General features: G+C 27.8%; 1 protein-coding gene across 2 annotated transcripts in view; it reads right to left on the bottom strand.

Annotated features, from left to right (window-relative positions):
• The window catches only part of LOC129969477 (hemicentin-2-like), a 533,332-nt gene that overhangs the window by 136,703 nt on the left and 380,875 nt on the right, over positions 1–15,754 (bottom strand). For both annotated transcript variants that reach the window (XM_056084062.1, XM_056084063.1), the window contains exons 2-3: positions 12,548–12,904; positions 7,957–8,067 (exon numbers count right to left, since the gene is read on the bottom strand). In XM_056084062.1, the coding sequence (XP_055940037.1) occupies positions 7,957–8,067; positions 12,548–12,904 (468 nt within the window). The remainder of the gene's footprint in view (positions 1–7,956; positions 8,068–12,547; positions 12,905–15,754) is intronic.

Genomic DNA, 15,754 nt, shown 5'->3' with positions numbered 1-15,754 from the left:
TTTTTTTATTTATTTTGATAAGAGCATCTTACTCAAACCTTCCAGAATAATTTAAATAAATCATGAATCAATTTGAATTATTTATATTTCCCGTTTATGAATGCTTTATAGCAAATTGTATCACGGTCTCACTTTAAGAGCCCGAAGGTTATTAGGCAACAAAAGTTTATAATTTAATCAAATGTTAAAGTTAACAAAAAAACATTGCTTTCTATCGATACATATTCTTCTATCAAGTATTTATTAAATCTTTCTTTACTGATCTATCACAAGTCTGAAAAGTATTAATTTATATTCTGTGGTATATATGCATATACGATAGATGCATCAAATGCGATATATGCATCAAAATATGCATATATTGTCTGATGTGAGAGGTGATTACATCTTTAATAGTATGAAATTTAATAAAACGATTCCACATACATTTCAGGCTTTCTTATTGGTAAGTATCTATATGAAAAGAAAAAAAAAATTGAGCAGATTTCTTTTCATTACCATAAGTCATTTGTGTATTTAATTTTATAGCGCAATGTCATAAACTTGCTTATAATGGCTATTCGCATTACATGCATCTGTTATTCTTATGCGGTGGTACTAATCTAGAGTGAAACCCACTCCACTTGGATATACTGGCGATCGTCATTAGAAATATCTCCGGTGGACAACTGCATTATTTATGATTGACGGCAACTCCTTCTAGGAAACGATCTAGGTGTCACTGCAACATTTTGCATTATGTTCTGGCGGAATGCCTGGATTGTTTCTGCCTATAAACGATTCATTTACTTAAATGCCATCCACCTGCCATTCTTATTATTTTTAATATAATGATTACTTATATACAGTAATGTTTAATGATTTATATTTTATTGTCGCAGGAAATTGATCTATTAGACTATTTTAATGGACTTGTAGCTACGTTTGGGATTGGTACAATGTATATAATAATAAATAATTAGATTAACATTAGATATAAGCAAAAATAATCATTCCTTTAAGTCACTCTATTGTAAATTAAAAAATGCATATATTATGAAAAAATAGAAGTAAAATTCCTATCTTGAAGTTAAACGTCTTCAAGATAGGATTGGCTGACGACTGGCTGTTTTGATGGTTCTATCCGAATTCCATCATAATATTTAAATACATTGTTTATATTGAGTATTAAATTAAATTTAAAAAATAGTCTTACAATTAAAGGGAAAATTGTACGATGAGGGAATTAATATCATTAAAAAGGTAATTTTGTTATCTTAAAATAATACGAAAATCATTTTTGTAAGATAACTGCTTTGAAAGATATATTCGACAGTATTTAATAAAAGTGATTTCTGTGCCATGTCCGTAAGCGTTATATTATATATGATTAACAAATGTAAGGTCACAGAAAAATATAGAATAGCTTAATTAAAAGCAAAAATAAAATAAAATTGTACTAAGAACCAATAAATTCTATGAAAATTATCAAGTTAGAAGAGAGTAAGTGTTCATAATGAAAAGGTTGCTGAAAACACAAAAACGTTGGTAAAATACTCAGTTTTCAATTTGAATTTTTTATTTCAAAATATATCTGATATAATAGATATATGATTTTCTTTGTGGTCGAAATTACAAAATTTGCGATACTAGATGGCAGTTTTTGAGATTCATGAATTCTTTTGGCGAAAGATGAATAATTTTCTATCGTATGAATAAAATCCTTTGACATTATTCAGTAAATGAAAATCAAATTTGTGCAGCAATAGAAAATAAGCAGTGAATGAAAGAAACATTCTCAAACGAAAGATATTTTCTTAAAACAAAATGAATAAAGATGATGGAAGTTTGTTCAAAATTATTCATTGAAAATTAAACATTCAAAATTATTTCGAACTTTAAAACGTCTTTAAAAGATTGAGAAATTTCCATTTAGTCATCCGAATATTAATGAAGCTTCTTATTATCAAGAAGCAATTGAAAATATTCCTAAAGTTATAAAATAATTTGAATTAGGTAGAATAAATTGCTTCTCAAAAGTGATGTTTGCATATATGTCACGAAATAAAAATGAGAAAACTAAAGATAGTGAAAAATGATTTTTCATCTAAAATTATTAATTTTGAGGGCTCTTCGTAGTTTCTTAATTATACATAAGCACGTGCTTCAAAAATATTGTCTTAATTGAGGCTTTATTATTAAAAGAAGAAATATTTTAAGAGTTCTGGAAATATATGCTTCAACAACCTTCATTTAAATTATGAGTTTTCAGTCAAATGGGCAATTTATAAATTAGTATTATTTTTGTTTTATTGCATTTAAGAAAAATGAATTATTCAATAATTTATATTCTTAATTCTGATTTCTATAATAAATTTTAATCTAAACATTTTTTTTTTTTCAAATTTCTCTTGTGAGACAATTTTTATGTTTCAAATAATTAGATTGAATACATTTCTTCTAAAATCAACAAAAGTGTAATACGAAATCAAACCAAGTATTGCACATTATTTTGAAAAAGCAACAAATTAAAAAATTTAATTATTTTAAATTTAATAAAATAACCATACATAATCCATTACATTAAATATTTCAAAAAATTCAAAGGTGCCAGGTTTCTGGACGGTTTCAAAGGTTTCTGGATGTATAAATATAAAAAAAAATTTCAAACAAATGTCATAAATTTGAAGAAATAAAATGAATAATAATATAATAACTTAAATAGAATAATGATATATTATAAGTATATATACATATTCGGATATCCCATATTTTTTGCCGTTTTAATTTCAGTTCAACAGACTCTTTTTTCTTGTTTCATGGAGTAATTAGAGACCTCATTTGTTCAAATAAAAGGTGGGAATTCTTTGCTTCATCACGAGAGAAGTGGGAAAATTGAGGATGAAGGCGCTGACATATTCATTTATGCCATGTTCCACTCTCTGCCGTTCTCTCTTTCTCAATCTGCTCTAATCAATTTCTGAATCTTCTATGAGTGTAATTATGACTTCTAATTTATATTCGAATATCCCTTATGTTTCGATGTTTTAATTTGAGTACAAGCTCATACTTTTCTATTGTTTTGTGGAGCAATTAGAGACCTCTTTTGTTCAAATCAGAGGTGGGAGTTTGATGTCTTATCGCGAGAGAAGTGGGAATAGTGAGGATGTAGGCCCCGAATAGTTGATCCATGCCATGTTCTCCCCTATGCCATTTTCTCGTTCTCAATCTGTTCTATTCGATGCCCGATCTCTTTATGAGAGCAATTATGGCTTCTGAAAAGTGGTGCCCGAAAGGTTTGTTTTGTTGACTGTAAGTGTCAACAATTACCTCCAATTAACCTGCAAACACTATTGGTGATATTTTATAATCTAAGAGAAGTTAAATTTTCACTAAGTGAAAGCACCAACTTACACAAATACAGAAAAGCTTCATTTTTAGGGAAAAGGCAAGAATTATTTAAAAAAGCGCCCCCCCCCTTCCATCTCTAATTTTTTGGGGGGAGGGGAAAAGGAATTACTATAAGAGATGTTGAGAGTGACACATGATGTTGAAAATGTTACAAAAATATACTCTTATTAGCGCAATCTTCAAAAACCAATACAGACCAAATGTCAGATACGGACAGATTGCAGGCAATTTTTTTTTTTACCAGATTTATATCATTTTTCTTTTTTACATTTACATACAAATGATTTGAAAATTATAAAAATTGATGTAGATATAGAGTTTTTATTGAATGAAATAGAGCCGGGACGCTGGAAATATCTAGAGAAAATCAATGCAAAGCCAGTAGAGCATGAAGAGAAAACATTATTGGGAGTCAGGGAACATGGAAACAATCAAAATAAAGCATCATTGTAGTTCGGAGATCGTTGGGAATTACATGGAATCATCAAAAGTCTATCATAAGACGACGAGGATAATTCTTCATCAAGCATTACCAGAGGCGTCTCTCAAAGAAAGCGTAGATGTACATATAGGTTTTGACATGGAAAAATGTACAAGGGGGAACTGCTTATAACTCCAGAATAATGGCTATATTCAATTGATGCAGAATTAAACAGAGAAATATTGTTTTTATCTTCGGTGCCTTTCGAATCTTTAAGAGAAGACATAAGTGAATTGTCATTCGATCTAAATACGACCCGAAATTACTAGAATTCGAAAACAACTAAGAATCAAGAAGAAAGAAAATGAATCGAGTTTTTTTCATGTTGATTGTTTTAAGAAAATGAATCTAGTTTTAAATCTTTGATTGTGATGATAAATTGCAACTTGCTTTAAGCGCGGTAAATAAATATGAAAGCAATCCGGTGTTATTTATAAAGCTATAATCAATATATGCATATAAGTTCTTTATATGTATATAAATCAGTGTGGTATATAGGGATCAAGAAAAAAAATTTGGAATGCAAAAAATTAAAATAAATTCTTCAGAGAAGAGGAAGGCTTTTGCTGTTTTGGAATATTCTAAAAGATTATGAAGATTATATTAGAACCTTTCTATTCTAACACAAACATCTCCGAAATTGATGAAAATAATGGAGTGACTATATTTCGAGAACTGTAGATAAATCGAGAAATTTATATTCTATTTCTGCTCCACATCTATGAATTAGTGCAACGAAGTGATTTCGAATGTGAATTACCTCAAATAATTAGTCCAGATATTTTCGATTAGAAGAGGAAAAAAAAGACAAGAATGAAACAATTTAAAAAAATATATTATATGAAAAAGTATAAATGCTTTAAGGAAATATATTGAAAATAAGTATATTATATATATATATAAAGAGAGAGAGAGAGAGTATTTAGTTTATTTCTGTTAACGGTATACATTAAGTATTCATTTTAATGTTTAGTGTTTTTAAAAAATGTAAAGAAATATGAAGACAAAAGTATTTCTTCTATAAATAAAGTTATTTCTTCAGTTGCTTAGCAGACATTTTCATATTATCTGTAGTATTTAAGTGAGTAGGGGAGCATTTTGACAATTTTCGATTAATAAAAAGTCTAAAAAGTCAGTCCATCATGTAGAATTTGGGTTTAGGTATATAAAGGACAAGTGTGTACAATGCCAATTGAAGATATCGATATACTCAAAGTTAGAATAATCGATATCGTGTCTAGAATGATAGCCAAAATGTTAATATATGTCGATAATTCGAATACCGCCTTGACATTCTTCAAACTAGCAAGGCCGTTCACATTGAAATTTACTGATTTTTACTGCAAATGATTTTATTAATACCATTATAAATGTCTTTACAGTATATCGAAGCGTTCATATGTTAAACTATAAAAGTTTTCTGCATTAACTTTTTGTAATCAAAGTAAGACTTTGTGACTACTCGATATAGTGTAGAAATATTTGGTACTCTTAAGCATAAATAGAAAAAAAATTATGTGAGGTATCTGTGCATAACTATGATGGCTGAATTTTTCATACTTGTAATAAAGGGAATCCTTATTAATATATTTGGGAAATGAATGAGAATTCAAATACTCACATTTTAATACATGATTGAAAGAGACTGATTAAAAATATAATGAAAAAATAATGAATATCTCTTTAAATCTCATTTTCATTCGTGAGTTACCATCAATACCATTATAAATACCATCTTATTCGTGACTAGAATATTTTATCAAGAAGTTTTCTTTATAATTATCTAAAGTGCTTCCATAAAGAAGAAAATATATTTTGCTGTATTAACCTGATAAAAAAGTGGTATTGATTCTTATCACAGAATCGTCAAATGTACATTATGACCGATTTTTTGCTGAAACGCCTCTACAAAAGAAAAATCCTACATTTGGAATATCCTTAAACGAAAGAGATGAATTGTTGGAAAAATTTTATTTCTATCATTTCTTTGTGAAAAACTATCTAAAAAATGAGAAAGTTTGATTTATATTTCTAAAATATTAAAACTATATATCCTTTCAAAATAAATTTTTAAATAAAAAGTGAATTTTTATTCACGACAACTTCAAAGAGATGAATGAACAGTTTTTTTTCAAATATTGATTTTGTAATTTTGTCAGCTTTTTATATAAGCAGAGTGCAATATAGACAGTCGAAAAATATTGCTTCAAATAAAATGCCTTGTCTTAGAGAATTATATAAAGAGCTGAACTAGACTTTTAACAAGTAGCAAATAAAAAATAGACTTCTAAATCTTTAAGCGATGTAATAAATCCATGTTCTATGTTTGTAAATGAAATTAGAAATATATCCCCAAAATAATTTAGAATGAGAAAATTTTGATATTCAGAAGAAAAATTTCAACTATTTGTCTGGCAATGCTTATAAAAATAAGCAAAAATAAGCATAAAAAATATGTTCTCCAATATTGTAAATGGAATAAAAGTTACATCAAAACCAAGAAATGTTAACTAAATTTTGCATTTTACGTAATGTTTCAGTAAAATTGTAGTTCTTAACACTAATATCTTTTGTATCATACATGAGCAGTTAAGAGAACTAATTTCATTTTAAGCATTTGAGGCTGAAATGCAATTTATTTATTTCATAAATCACTTTATTTCCATGATAATTTGAATATCTTTAATACTTCGGAGAAGAAATTAACTAAAATGAATTACAATAATGTATTATTAAGCAAAGATTTAATGTGATAAAAATGCTCACTTTCCGAAAAAACATTTCATTGTGTTCAGAAGTCTGCACTTACAGTATGCCTTTCTTTAAAGTAATAAATTACATCATAACCATTAAACTCTTCATGCAGAATTAAGCTTTTTGTTCAAGGCACTTGTGTGAGAATAATTATATTCCTTTGTCTTGTAACCTAATTTTAACTAGAATGCATTAATTGAAATCCTGTTTCTGTTTTATGGAGAAGTATCATTGTCTGAGAAAAGTTAAATTATTCTAAACATAAAAATGTTATTTTCTCTTATTTAAAGGATTTTTCCTTTTATATTTAAAGTAAAACTTTTAAATGAAAGACAAAAGTGAGCAACTGCTATTTTAAAATATATTGTGTAAAGTTAGAATTAAAATTAACTTTGCCATTATATTTCATTTTAACAGTATTTTTAATATATTTTGTTAGTATATATGCAAAAATCTTAATTTTTCATGAATATTTGCTTGCTTTCTATTTATAAAATTAATTTTACATTTGGTTAATATATTGCTTTAAGAAAACCAAATTATAAAAATGAATCTAACAAGCCCAATGTTTAGAAACTGCTTAATTCGCATACTATAAATAGTAATTAAATTTATAATAATATCTATTATTATTTCAAATTTTTAATTTATACTTTAATATTATCAAAAGTTACAGAAAAATTGCATACATATTTGCTTGTTTCTTATTTATTAAATTAATTTTACACCTGTGTTAACACAATGTCTCACGAAAAATTACAAAATAGAATCAATGTAACAGAAACAATATTTAGAAATTCTGCTTTTGAATAGATTTTATTATAGCTTTAATTATTATTGCTTTTTAAATTTCTAATTTATAATTAAATACTATATTTAAAATTCAGTTACAAGTTATACAAAAAAAAAAAAAATCCTTTTTTTTTTTTTGCTGAATTTATTCCTAGATAATAACTTCAATGATAACTGAAGATGTTATTTATATTTATCGCCTAACTTATAATTAAGATAAAAAATATTAAATAATATATTTTTTTATAAAAAAAATCACGTTTGATAAAAAAAGGTTTAAAGAAATTTTAACATAAATTTATAGAAAAAAAAATCAGAAAAGTAATTCTTTTTTTTAGTTATTAAATAATTATTTTTAAATTAATGCATAGAGATGCTAAATAAAACATTCCCATTTTTAAATATAAGTTTATTTATATCATATTTTATTCAAAATCTAAGTTTATTGAATCATTTCTTTCCAATGTAGAATATAGAGATCAATAAAAAATATCTATTTGCAAAAAATTTGGAAAATTATAATAGAGTATTGTCCTTACCTCCAATAGCTTCACAAATCAACACTAGTGGTTCTCCCTCGTTATATGGTCCTATTAGGCTTTGAAGGACTTCTTTGTTTCGATCTGTTATTACAGGTTTACCAGGTGGCACTAAATATTAAAAAAAATCATGTTATTAGCTCTCTGTAAATCATCTTTTTTTAGCATGAAATTATCAGTGAAAAGTTTATTAATTCTTTCTAGCTTAAATTATTATTTGATTTAAAATAAAATAAAATATTAATAAAAACATAAATATTTCATATTCAAATTTTTGCATTTTGCCTGATTAATACAAAAATTATTTTTATTCCGCTGAAAGAATTAATGAATTCCGATAAATTAATTAAATGTATTTATTTGTATTTCAGATCTTATTACCATCTAAAAACATGCCAGTACTAAATGGTTGCAATTAGGGATTGCAATACCGATATACCGGGATACCGAATACCGGTATTTTGAGCCATTTGTACAATTTTGTAATACCGGTATTCACAAGTTTAAATACCGGTTTTTCGGTATTTACTAGAAATTTTTAAAATTGCCTCCATTATATGTTCAGGGATCGCCAACATAGCAAAATAGTATATGTTTTTGTTTTTATGTCTCCCTAACGGGCGAAATTAATTAGCTAATTAATGGCTTAATTAATTGCCTAAATATAAATTAGCGAAACATGGATTATCCCTGAACGAATATATTGTAACAATAACGACTGATAGCAGTTATGAAAAAAGTTGGAAAGTTGATTGGTGCAAATCAACAATTGTGCTATGCTCATGGAATTCAATTAGGAGTAATAGATGTATTATACCAAAAAAACAAAGAACATAAGAATCCAAATACTGTGGATATAGAAACTTCGGATTCCAACTTTGAAGAGAATAAGAGTGAGAGTGATATTGACAATGAAGATAATGACAATGTAGTTGTGGAAGAAGATATAGCTAATGAGGAGGAAATATTAACTCATCAAGAATTGATTCCTGTAATTTATAAAGTTCGAAAAATTGTTACGATATTTAAAAGTTCCCTATAAAAAATGACATTTTACTAAAATATATACTAACTGAAAATAAAACAGAATATATGTTAATATTAGATTCTAAAACACGTTGGAACAGTTTACTCCTAATGATGGAACAATTTTTGAAACTGAGAAATCCAATCCAACAAATAAGCGACTTAAACCTGTAAATTAATTTTTCATATAGTGAATTCGACTTAATATCCAGAACTTCATCAGCTCTACTTCCAACAAAACTGACTATTGAGGCATTATGTCGGAGAGATTCTAATTTATTAACAGCTAATGCAACAATAAATTTCATGTTACAGTCACTGAAAGAACAGCACACATGATTATCTGAAGAATTATATATTACATTGAAAAATCGCACAGAAAAAAGGCATACCGAAATAGAAAATGTCTTATGGTATTTACATAATTCTAATGATTTTAAAAATGAAAATGGAAAGAAGAAAAGAAAAGAACCAATTCAAATCTGATTAAGTTAGAGTAAAGTTTCTTAAAATTTTTTTCCCACAAACCTATTCATATTCATATGAATGCAGTTCAGTTATCGAAGATTATGATGACACTAATGTCGATAGTGAAAAGGAATTGTCTCTTGAACAAAAATTAGAGTTAGCGATAAATGAAAAAAATTTCAACGAACCAAAATACAACACAGAAATCAGCTGTATCCAAAAACATCCGAAGAGAAATCGATTTATTTGAAGATGAGAGATTTAGAGGTAAATACTTGGAAAAAATGTATCTCGCATTGTACCACCAACTAGCGTAGATGCCGAAAGAGCGTTTACGACAGCTGGCAATTTTTGCACAAAATTACTTTTCAGGATTAATGACAGTAGAATTGATGCATTATGTTTTTTAAGATCACATTTCAACAATTTGTAATAATACCACTGACTGAATAGTGATATTTACACTTTTTTGTGATTTAAATAAATAAGATGTTCCTTTACTTTTTTGTGATTCTTTATATACTGTTATAATTTATAACTTAAAAATTTTTTTGTGATATTTACACTCTCTAATAAAACTGGCAAATAAAACAAAGAAACACCTGTTTTCTTTTTTCTTTTTTCTAAAATTTCTAATACCGGTATTAAAACCGGTATCCCGGTATTAAGATCTAAAAAATACCGAATACCGGTATTGAAATTTTGTTCCGGTATCCCTAGTTGCAATATCTGCTAATTATCATTTACCAGTACCATGAAGCAGGAAAGGAATAATAACAAAAAAATGAAAAAAAAGAATAGTAATTAATTATAGGTTTGAAATACAGACATTAATAACATTATTCTATCAATATGTTAATATTTTATCGACATATTGCCAGATAAATGGCCAGATTTATAAAAATATTTTTTATTTACCAGTAGTTTACGAATTTCAGATGAAGTTCTAAAATAAAAGTTAATCTTTACATCGTAATATACTCCTTTTCACGACTCAATTCATATAAACATGAAAAAAAAATTATTTCTGTTAGTTATCATTTTTTATCACTCTCATTAAAGGACTAAAAAAGTATCGTTTCATCTATTTCCCTTTTTGTCAGGGAAATCTCTTTTGTTATTTAAAGTTGAAAATATTCATTATTCTATTTTTCTTCATGTAATAATTATTCTTTCTATCTATATATTTCACACTTGAGATAATTTTTTTTTGTTATCACAGGTTTATTATTTCTTGTCCAAGTTGTGGCTTAGGAGATTAAAATGTATATTCTTTGAAGGTCATCATTCGTCATGTTGTGAATTCTGCTTTCAATCTCTTGCCTTAAGCGTTATTATTCAAAATCTGATAGACTGATGGCGTTTTAGCAACATATTTAAGCAATTTATTTTAATGTGGGTCAATTGCACATAAAAATCCATCAGTTGTGCATAAAAGAGAATCTTCTCCCACACAACGTATCTAAAAATATATTTCTAAATTAATTTATACTTAAATGTTGCAAGTTTCGATTTGATTAACAAAATGTATCACAATTTTTCAACACTATCACTCCTTTTTTTTTTTTTTTTTTTACTCTTAGACTTGATTAGAATAAATTTCTTTTGACCAAAATAAAGAAGAGAAAAAAAGTAAGAAGCATTTTTTTTTTTTTGTTATGAATGATTATGTATTGAGATCTTTTTTCTTGGACCTTAATTATGAAATTGGAAGCTCACTGTAAGCACATATTTTAAGATACATTTGTTTTTTGTAAAACGTTACAGAAAAATATTAAGGTTCGATTTTTAAAATAAAATATTTTGTAATTCTTCTGCTGTGCAATGGAATATTTTTGTGTTTTTTTTTTGCATAAAACTGTACTCATTTAGATATAATATACAATGATGAGTCCTAAATCCACAAAACTGTAATTGATCTTCGTTATTAATTCGTAACATCCTTCGTCCAGTAATAAAAGCATGCAAAAAGTATGAAGTTTTCGCTTTCTTTCCAAAAAGAAAAAAAAAAACATTGAATGAAGTTCCTACAGGACGTTTCTACACTCAAGGTTTATTTTTTTCTTATTTTAGATAATTTTAATTGTATGAAGAACAATGATTTTTTATAAAAATCATAATTTAATCAAGATTTATGTAGAAGTAACGTTTGTGTGCAGTAACGTTTATGTAGAGATAAAAACAGATTTGATTTTTCATTTTCCTCGTCGACATAAACAAAAATGGTATAATCAAATGTCATCTACTCGTTGAAGATATCTATTCTGCTGATATTCTTACTCTTATTTTCTGATAATTTTATATATAAAATTTATATTTATTTATATCCGGCGAAATCAAGAATACATTATCCTCGAGGTCAAATGAAATCACAATTTTTTTTCCCCTTCGCGACTTGAAAGAGAAAAGGCCCTATCAATTTTTCTCAGTACCTTATCAATCTCCGAATGACAAGGTAGTTTTAAGGTTTATATAATTTAATTAGTTAACATTTAATAACCAGAAATGAAATATGAATTCACAACAAAAAGGTATTCCTTCCACAATAAATTTTTTTACAGAAAATAAGAAAGTATTCTATACTAATATATAAAAAGAACCACAGGAAAGGAAATATAAAAACCATCGGCAGTCGTCTCCCTAAAATTTTATCCTATTCTCTATAATAAAGGTGTTAACCCAGAGAAGATCTTGAACAGCATTGACATACAACAATCACAAAATATAAAGCTTTGACGAGCATTTAGCATTTCACCGAGTCTGTTCGCGTCACCATATATCATCTTAGCCAGGTATTTGACGATAAATCCCTGTCAAGCAGTTAATAGTATCCGAGAATCAAATTTGTGTTTCAGACACATTTTTTCCAACCGATTAAAATGCAAATTCGGTACAGGATTACATTTGTAATCACAACGTTTTCTGAGTTATTTTTGCTACAGACAGACAGCTGTACATTTTCCCAAAATGTATTTTTCAAACTCAGAGAGATCCAAACCGTAGACATTGGTCAAATTTTGAATTTCTTGACGATTACTATATTTCCTCTATACTAAGTATACCAGAAAGTAATAAGAAAAGAGATGACACTACTCACCCACTACTTTCAGAAACACAGACATGTACCGCGTCCTTGCTTTTTTGAAATCCGCCCTGCATTTATACTCTCCTTCATCTTCCACCATTACCGGATCCAACTTAAGGAAAGCTGGTCTTTCTGATATACTTAAGTGAGCTCTGGCATTTAGACTGTCTTTAGCAGCGTGCCTTGCTTGGTCCAAGCTGCCCTGTCTGGCATCTAAACTGTAAATCGGGGTTGTTGATTCATCCTTGTACCACAGAACCAAGGCTATGGCGTCCTCTGCATCTTCTTCTCCTGGAGGTGTTATGTTGCAGGGCAGGTTGACTGGTGAGCCTGCGACACCTATCACTGTCATAGGTGCTTCTGGCGTTTCTGAAAATAAAAATATAGAGTGACTTAGGGATTTTTTTTTATTATATTTGCAATCAAATCTGCTTATAGTACTATGCTTTTTTTTCTGTCCTAGGACAGTATTTATAAGAATTCAAAGGAACTTGTGAAAACATATTTCTTCACGAAGGATACATGTAGAAAATTCTATAAAAATCAGAATGTACCAAACCAGGTTTCTATATTGTTTACTGGTATTTCTCTATGTACAATTCAGGGGATGGCGATTACATAACAAAAACAACTGCGGATATCATTTAGTGTCTAACTTTAGCACCAATGTACTTTAAATCTTGAATCTTCTCTATTAGTGGGGATGGTCAAATATAGGAAGACAAAAAGTGAACCGTACTTTTTTTGAAGAAACATTTAACAACTAAAGACAAATAAAAACAAAACACGCCGCATTTGAAATTGTATAACATACATATAGCTCTCAGATGGTCCATATTTTTTTTCAGTAAGACACATGCTGAGTTTCAAAATATATTTCATGTATATTACAGAAAAATAAATCTATTTCATGAGCTGAAACGTCTAAAGTGTAAAGCACACTTTTACTCCGTGAAAATCCGATCTATTCAGTCAAAAGTGTGTAAAGAACACTTTTTACATGTGTGTTCATAGGAGATTCTATCACCAAACCTAATGCAGCTTTTATAAAAAATCTCAGTATAGTATTTATAAGAGCGCATTCGTTAAGCAATCATTTTTATTTATTCGATATTCAGGAAATGCTTGAGTGCTTTGCGAATTTCAGCTTGCAATGTTTGTTGTAGAATTTCTGTTGTTTGTTCAGAATTTCTGTTCATTTTCCTAAATATAGATATTTTCACAGAAATCCTAAATTATGAATGATTGAGAAGTAATATCATACATTTTATATCATATAAGTTATTGAAAACTGTGTGGGACTTTTAATGAAAAAAAAAGATAATATATAAGGAACAAATGAGATTATCTAGTATGCTCTTTATTAATTAATTGATTTGCTATTACATTTGAATATCAGAGAAAATTTTAAAATAAATAATTAATGATATTTATAAAACCTTTCTTTATCAAAGTACCCGAAAAATTCTGAACTTCTTGATGCTGTTCTGAATTTCTAGGGCCCCAGATATTTGAGACAATTCTTTGACGGTACTACTTAGTTTGCATTTTAAAATACCTGATATATAAATTTGCTATTTTATTATTAAAGTACAAATCATAGAAGTCTATCTTGTATTTACTAATAACATCAATGGTTATATTTTAATAAAGAATTGTTAGAAATGGGATGAGTAAGAAAATACAATAACATTAAAAGCAAACAATAATATTACAAAGTAACTAAAATAATTTCAATGAAGTAATTCAATTTCTTTGTTGCGTCTGAAACATTATATGATGCAGTTGGAATTCCCTAACTTAATTGTTTTCTGTACTGCTCCTTTCAACTGTATATTTTAATTTCGTAGAAACAACCCTAAAGCAATTTCGAGGTCTTTTTGCATAACTTCTTTGAGCTACATTAAAAAGAAAGAAAGAAAGAAAACACACGCCGTCGAGAATTAATTTTACTTCACCGCGAAAACAACCACTACATTAATATGAACTAAGTTGATAAAAAAATAATTGCTTCAAGCTTTCAACAAGTTTTTCTCATTAAATTTTTAATTCCCTTGAATAATAGTAAAACAAATATTACAAGGTGGTCTGTATTTGCAAACATATAAAAACAATCTTAAAGGATGCATTGAAAAAAAGAAAATATTTGACTTGGGCAATTTAAATCATTGAAAAATCCACAAATGTTTTTATTAAGTAACTGCAAGGTATTTTAATTTTTATTTCAAGGGATTCTGATGTAAAAATATTTCTTTACAATGTCTTTTATGTTTTAATACTTTTAATTTTTTTTCGGATGTGATCAAAATTAAGAATATGAGTATTAGAAAGTCCCGCCATAATGTTTTAATGTTTTTCTTGTAAAATTGGTCTTCTGTAAATATTTTAATCCCTCTTGATGAAAATTTGAACTGAAATTTAAGCACTTTCAAGATGTTTATCCATGTAATGAATATTTCATCCAGAATTATTTAAAGGATAGGGCTATGCTTTTCTTTTTATCTAAATTGTCGAATATGATAGATAATGTCACATTATTTTGTCGAAACTCTGCTACGCGTGCCATTTTTATAAAACTATTTATAATTATTCTGCTGCTTATTTTATGATAAATATTTTTTTAATTGTGATGGAACTGTGTCAGCTTGCTTGATTAGACTTGTTTTATTTTTAAGTACAGGGTAATTCAAAATGAATATAGGGATTACAAACGGTTATAGCTATTTAATGAAACATAATTTATCGGTAAGATTAACACATAATGTAGACGGAACTTCAAAATTTTGTGTATGTACGTCGTAGATGTTCTATGTAACTTTCCTTGGCCACATGGTCAGTATCTAGGCAGTAGTTAATTTCACACTATACATTCTGAAGCATGTCTGCAGTCACCGACGCAAGTGCATTACAAATGCGTACTTTGCTTCCCATGGGAGCACATACACATGTATGTTCTCTCCAAATGCTTCCCATGCCTAAAACAATTGAACTCAAAGTGCGCATTTGTAATGCGCTTGCGTCGGTGACTATAGACATGCTTCAGAATGCATACTGTGAAATGGACTACTGCCTAGATGCTATCCGTGTGACCAAGGGAAGTCGCATAGAACATCTATGACGTATGTATGGAAAATGTTGAAGTTCCGTCAATATTATGTGTTAATCTTATCGATAAATTCTTTTTCATTAAATAGTTATAGTTGTTTGTAATCGCTATAT

Source organism: Argiope bruennichi, chromosome 5, assembly GCF_947563725.1.
Source record: "Argiope bruennichi chromosome 5, qqArgBrue1.1, whole genome shotgun sequence".
Classification (NCBI taxonomy): Eukaryota; Metazoa; Arthropoda; class Arachnida; order Araneae; family Araneidae; genus Argiope; species Argiope bruennichi.
This window is presented reverse-complemented; position numbering and strand designations above follow the sequence as displayed.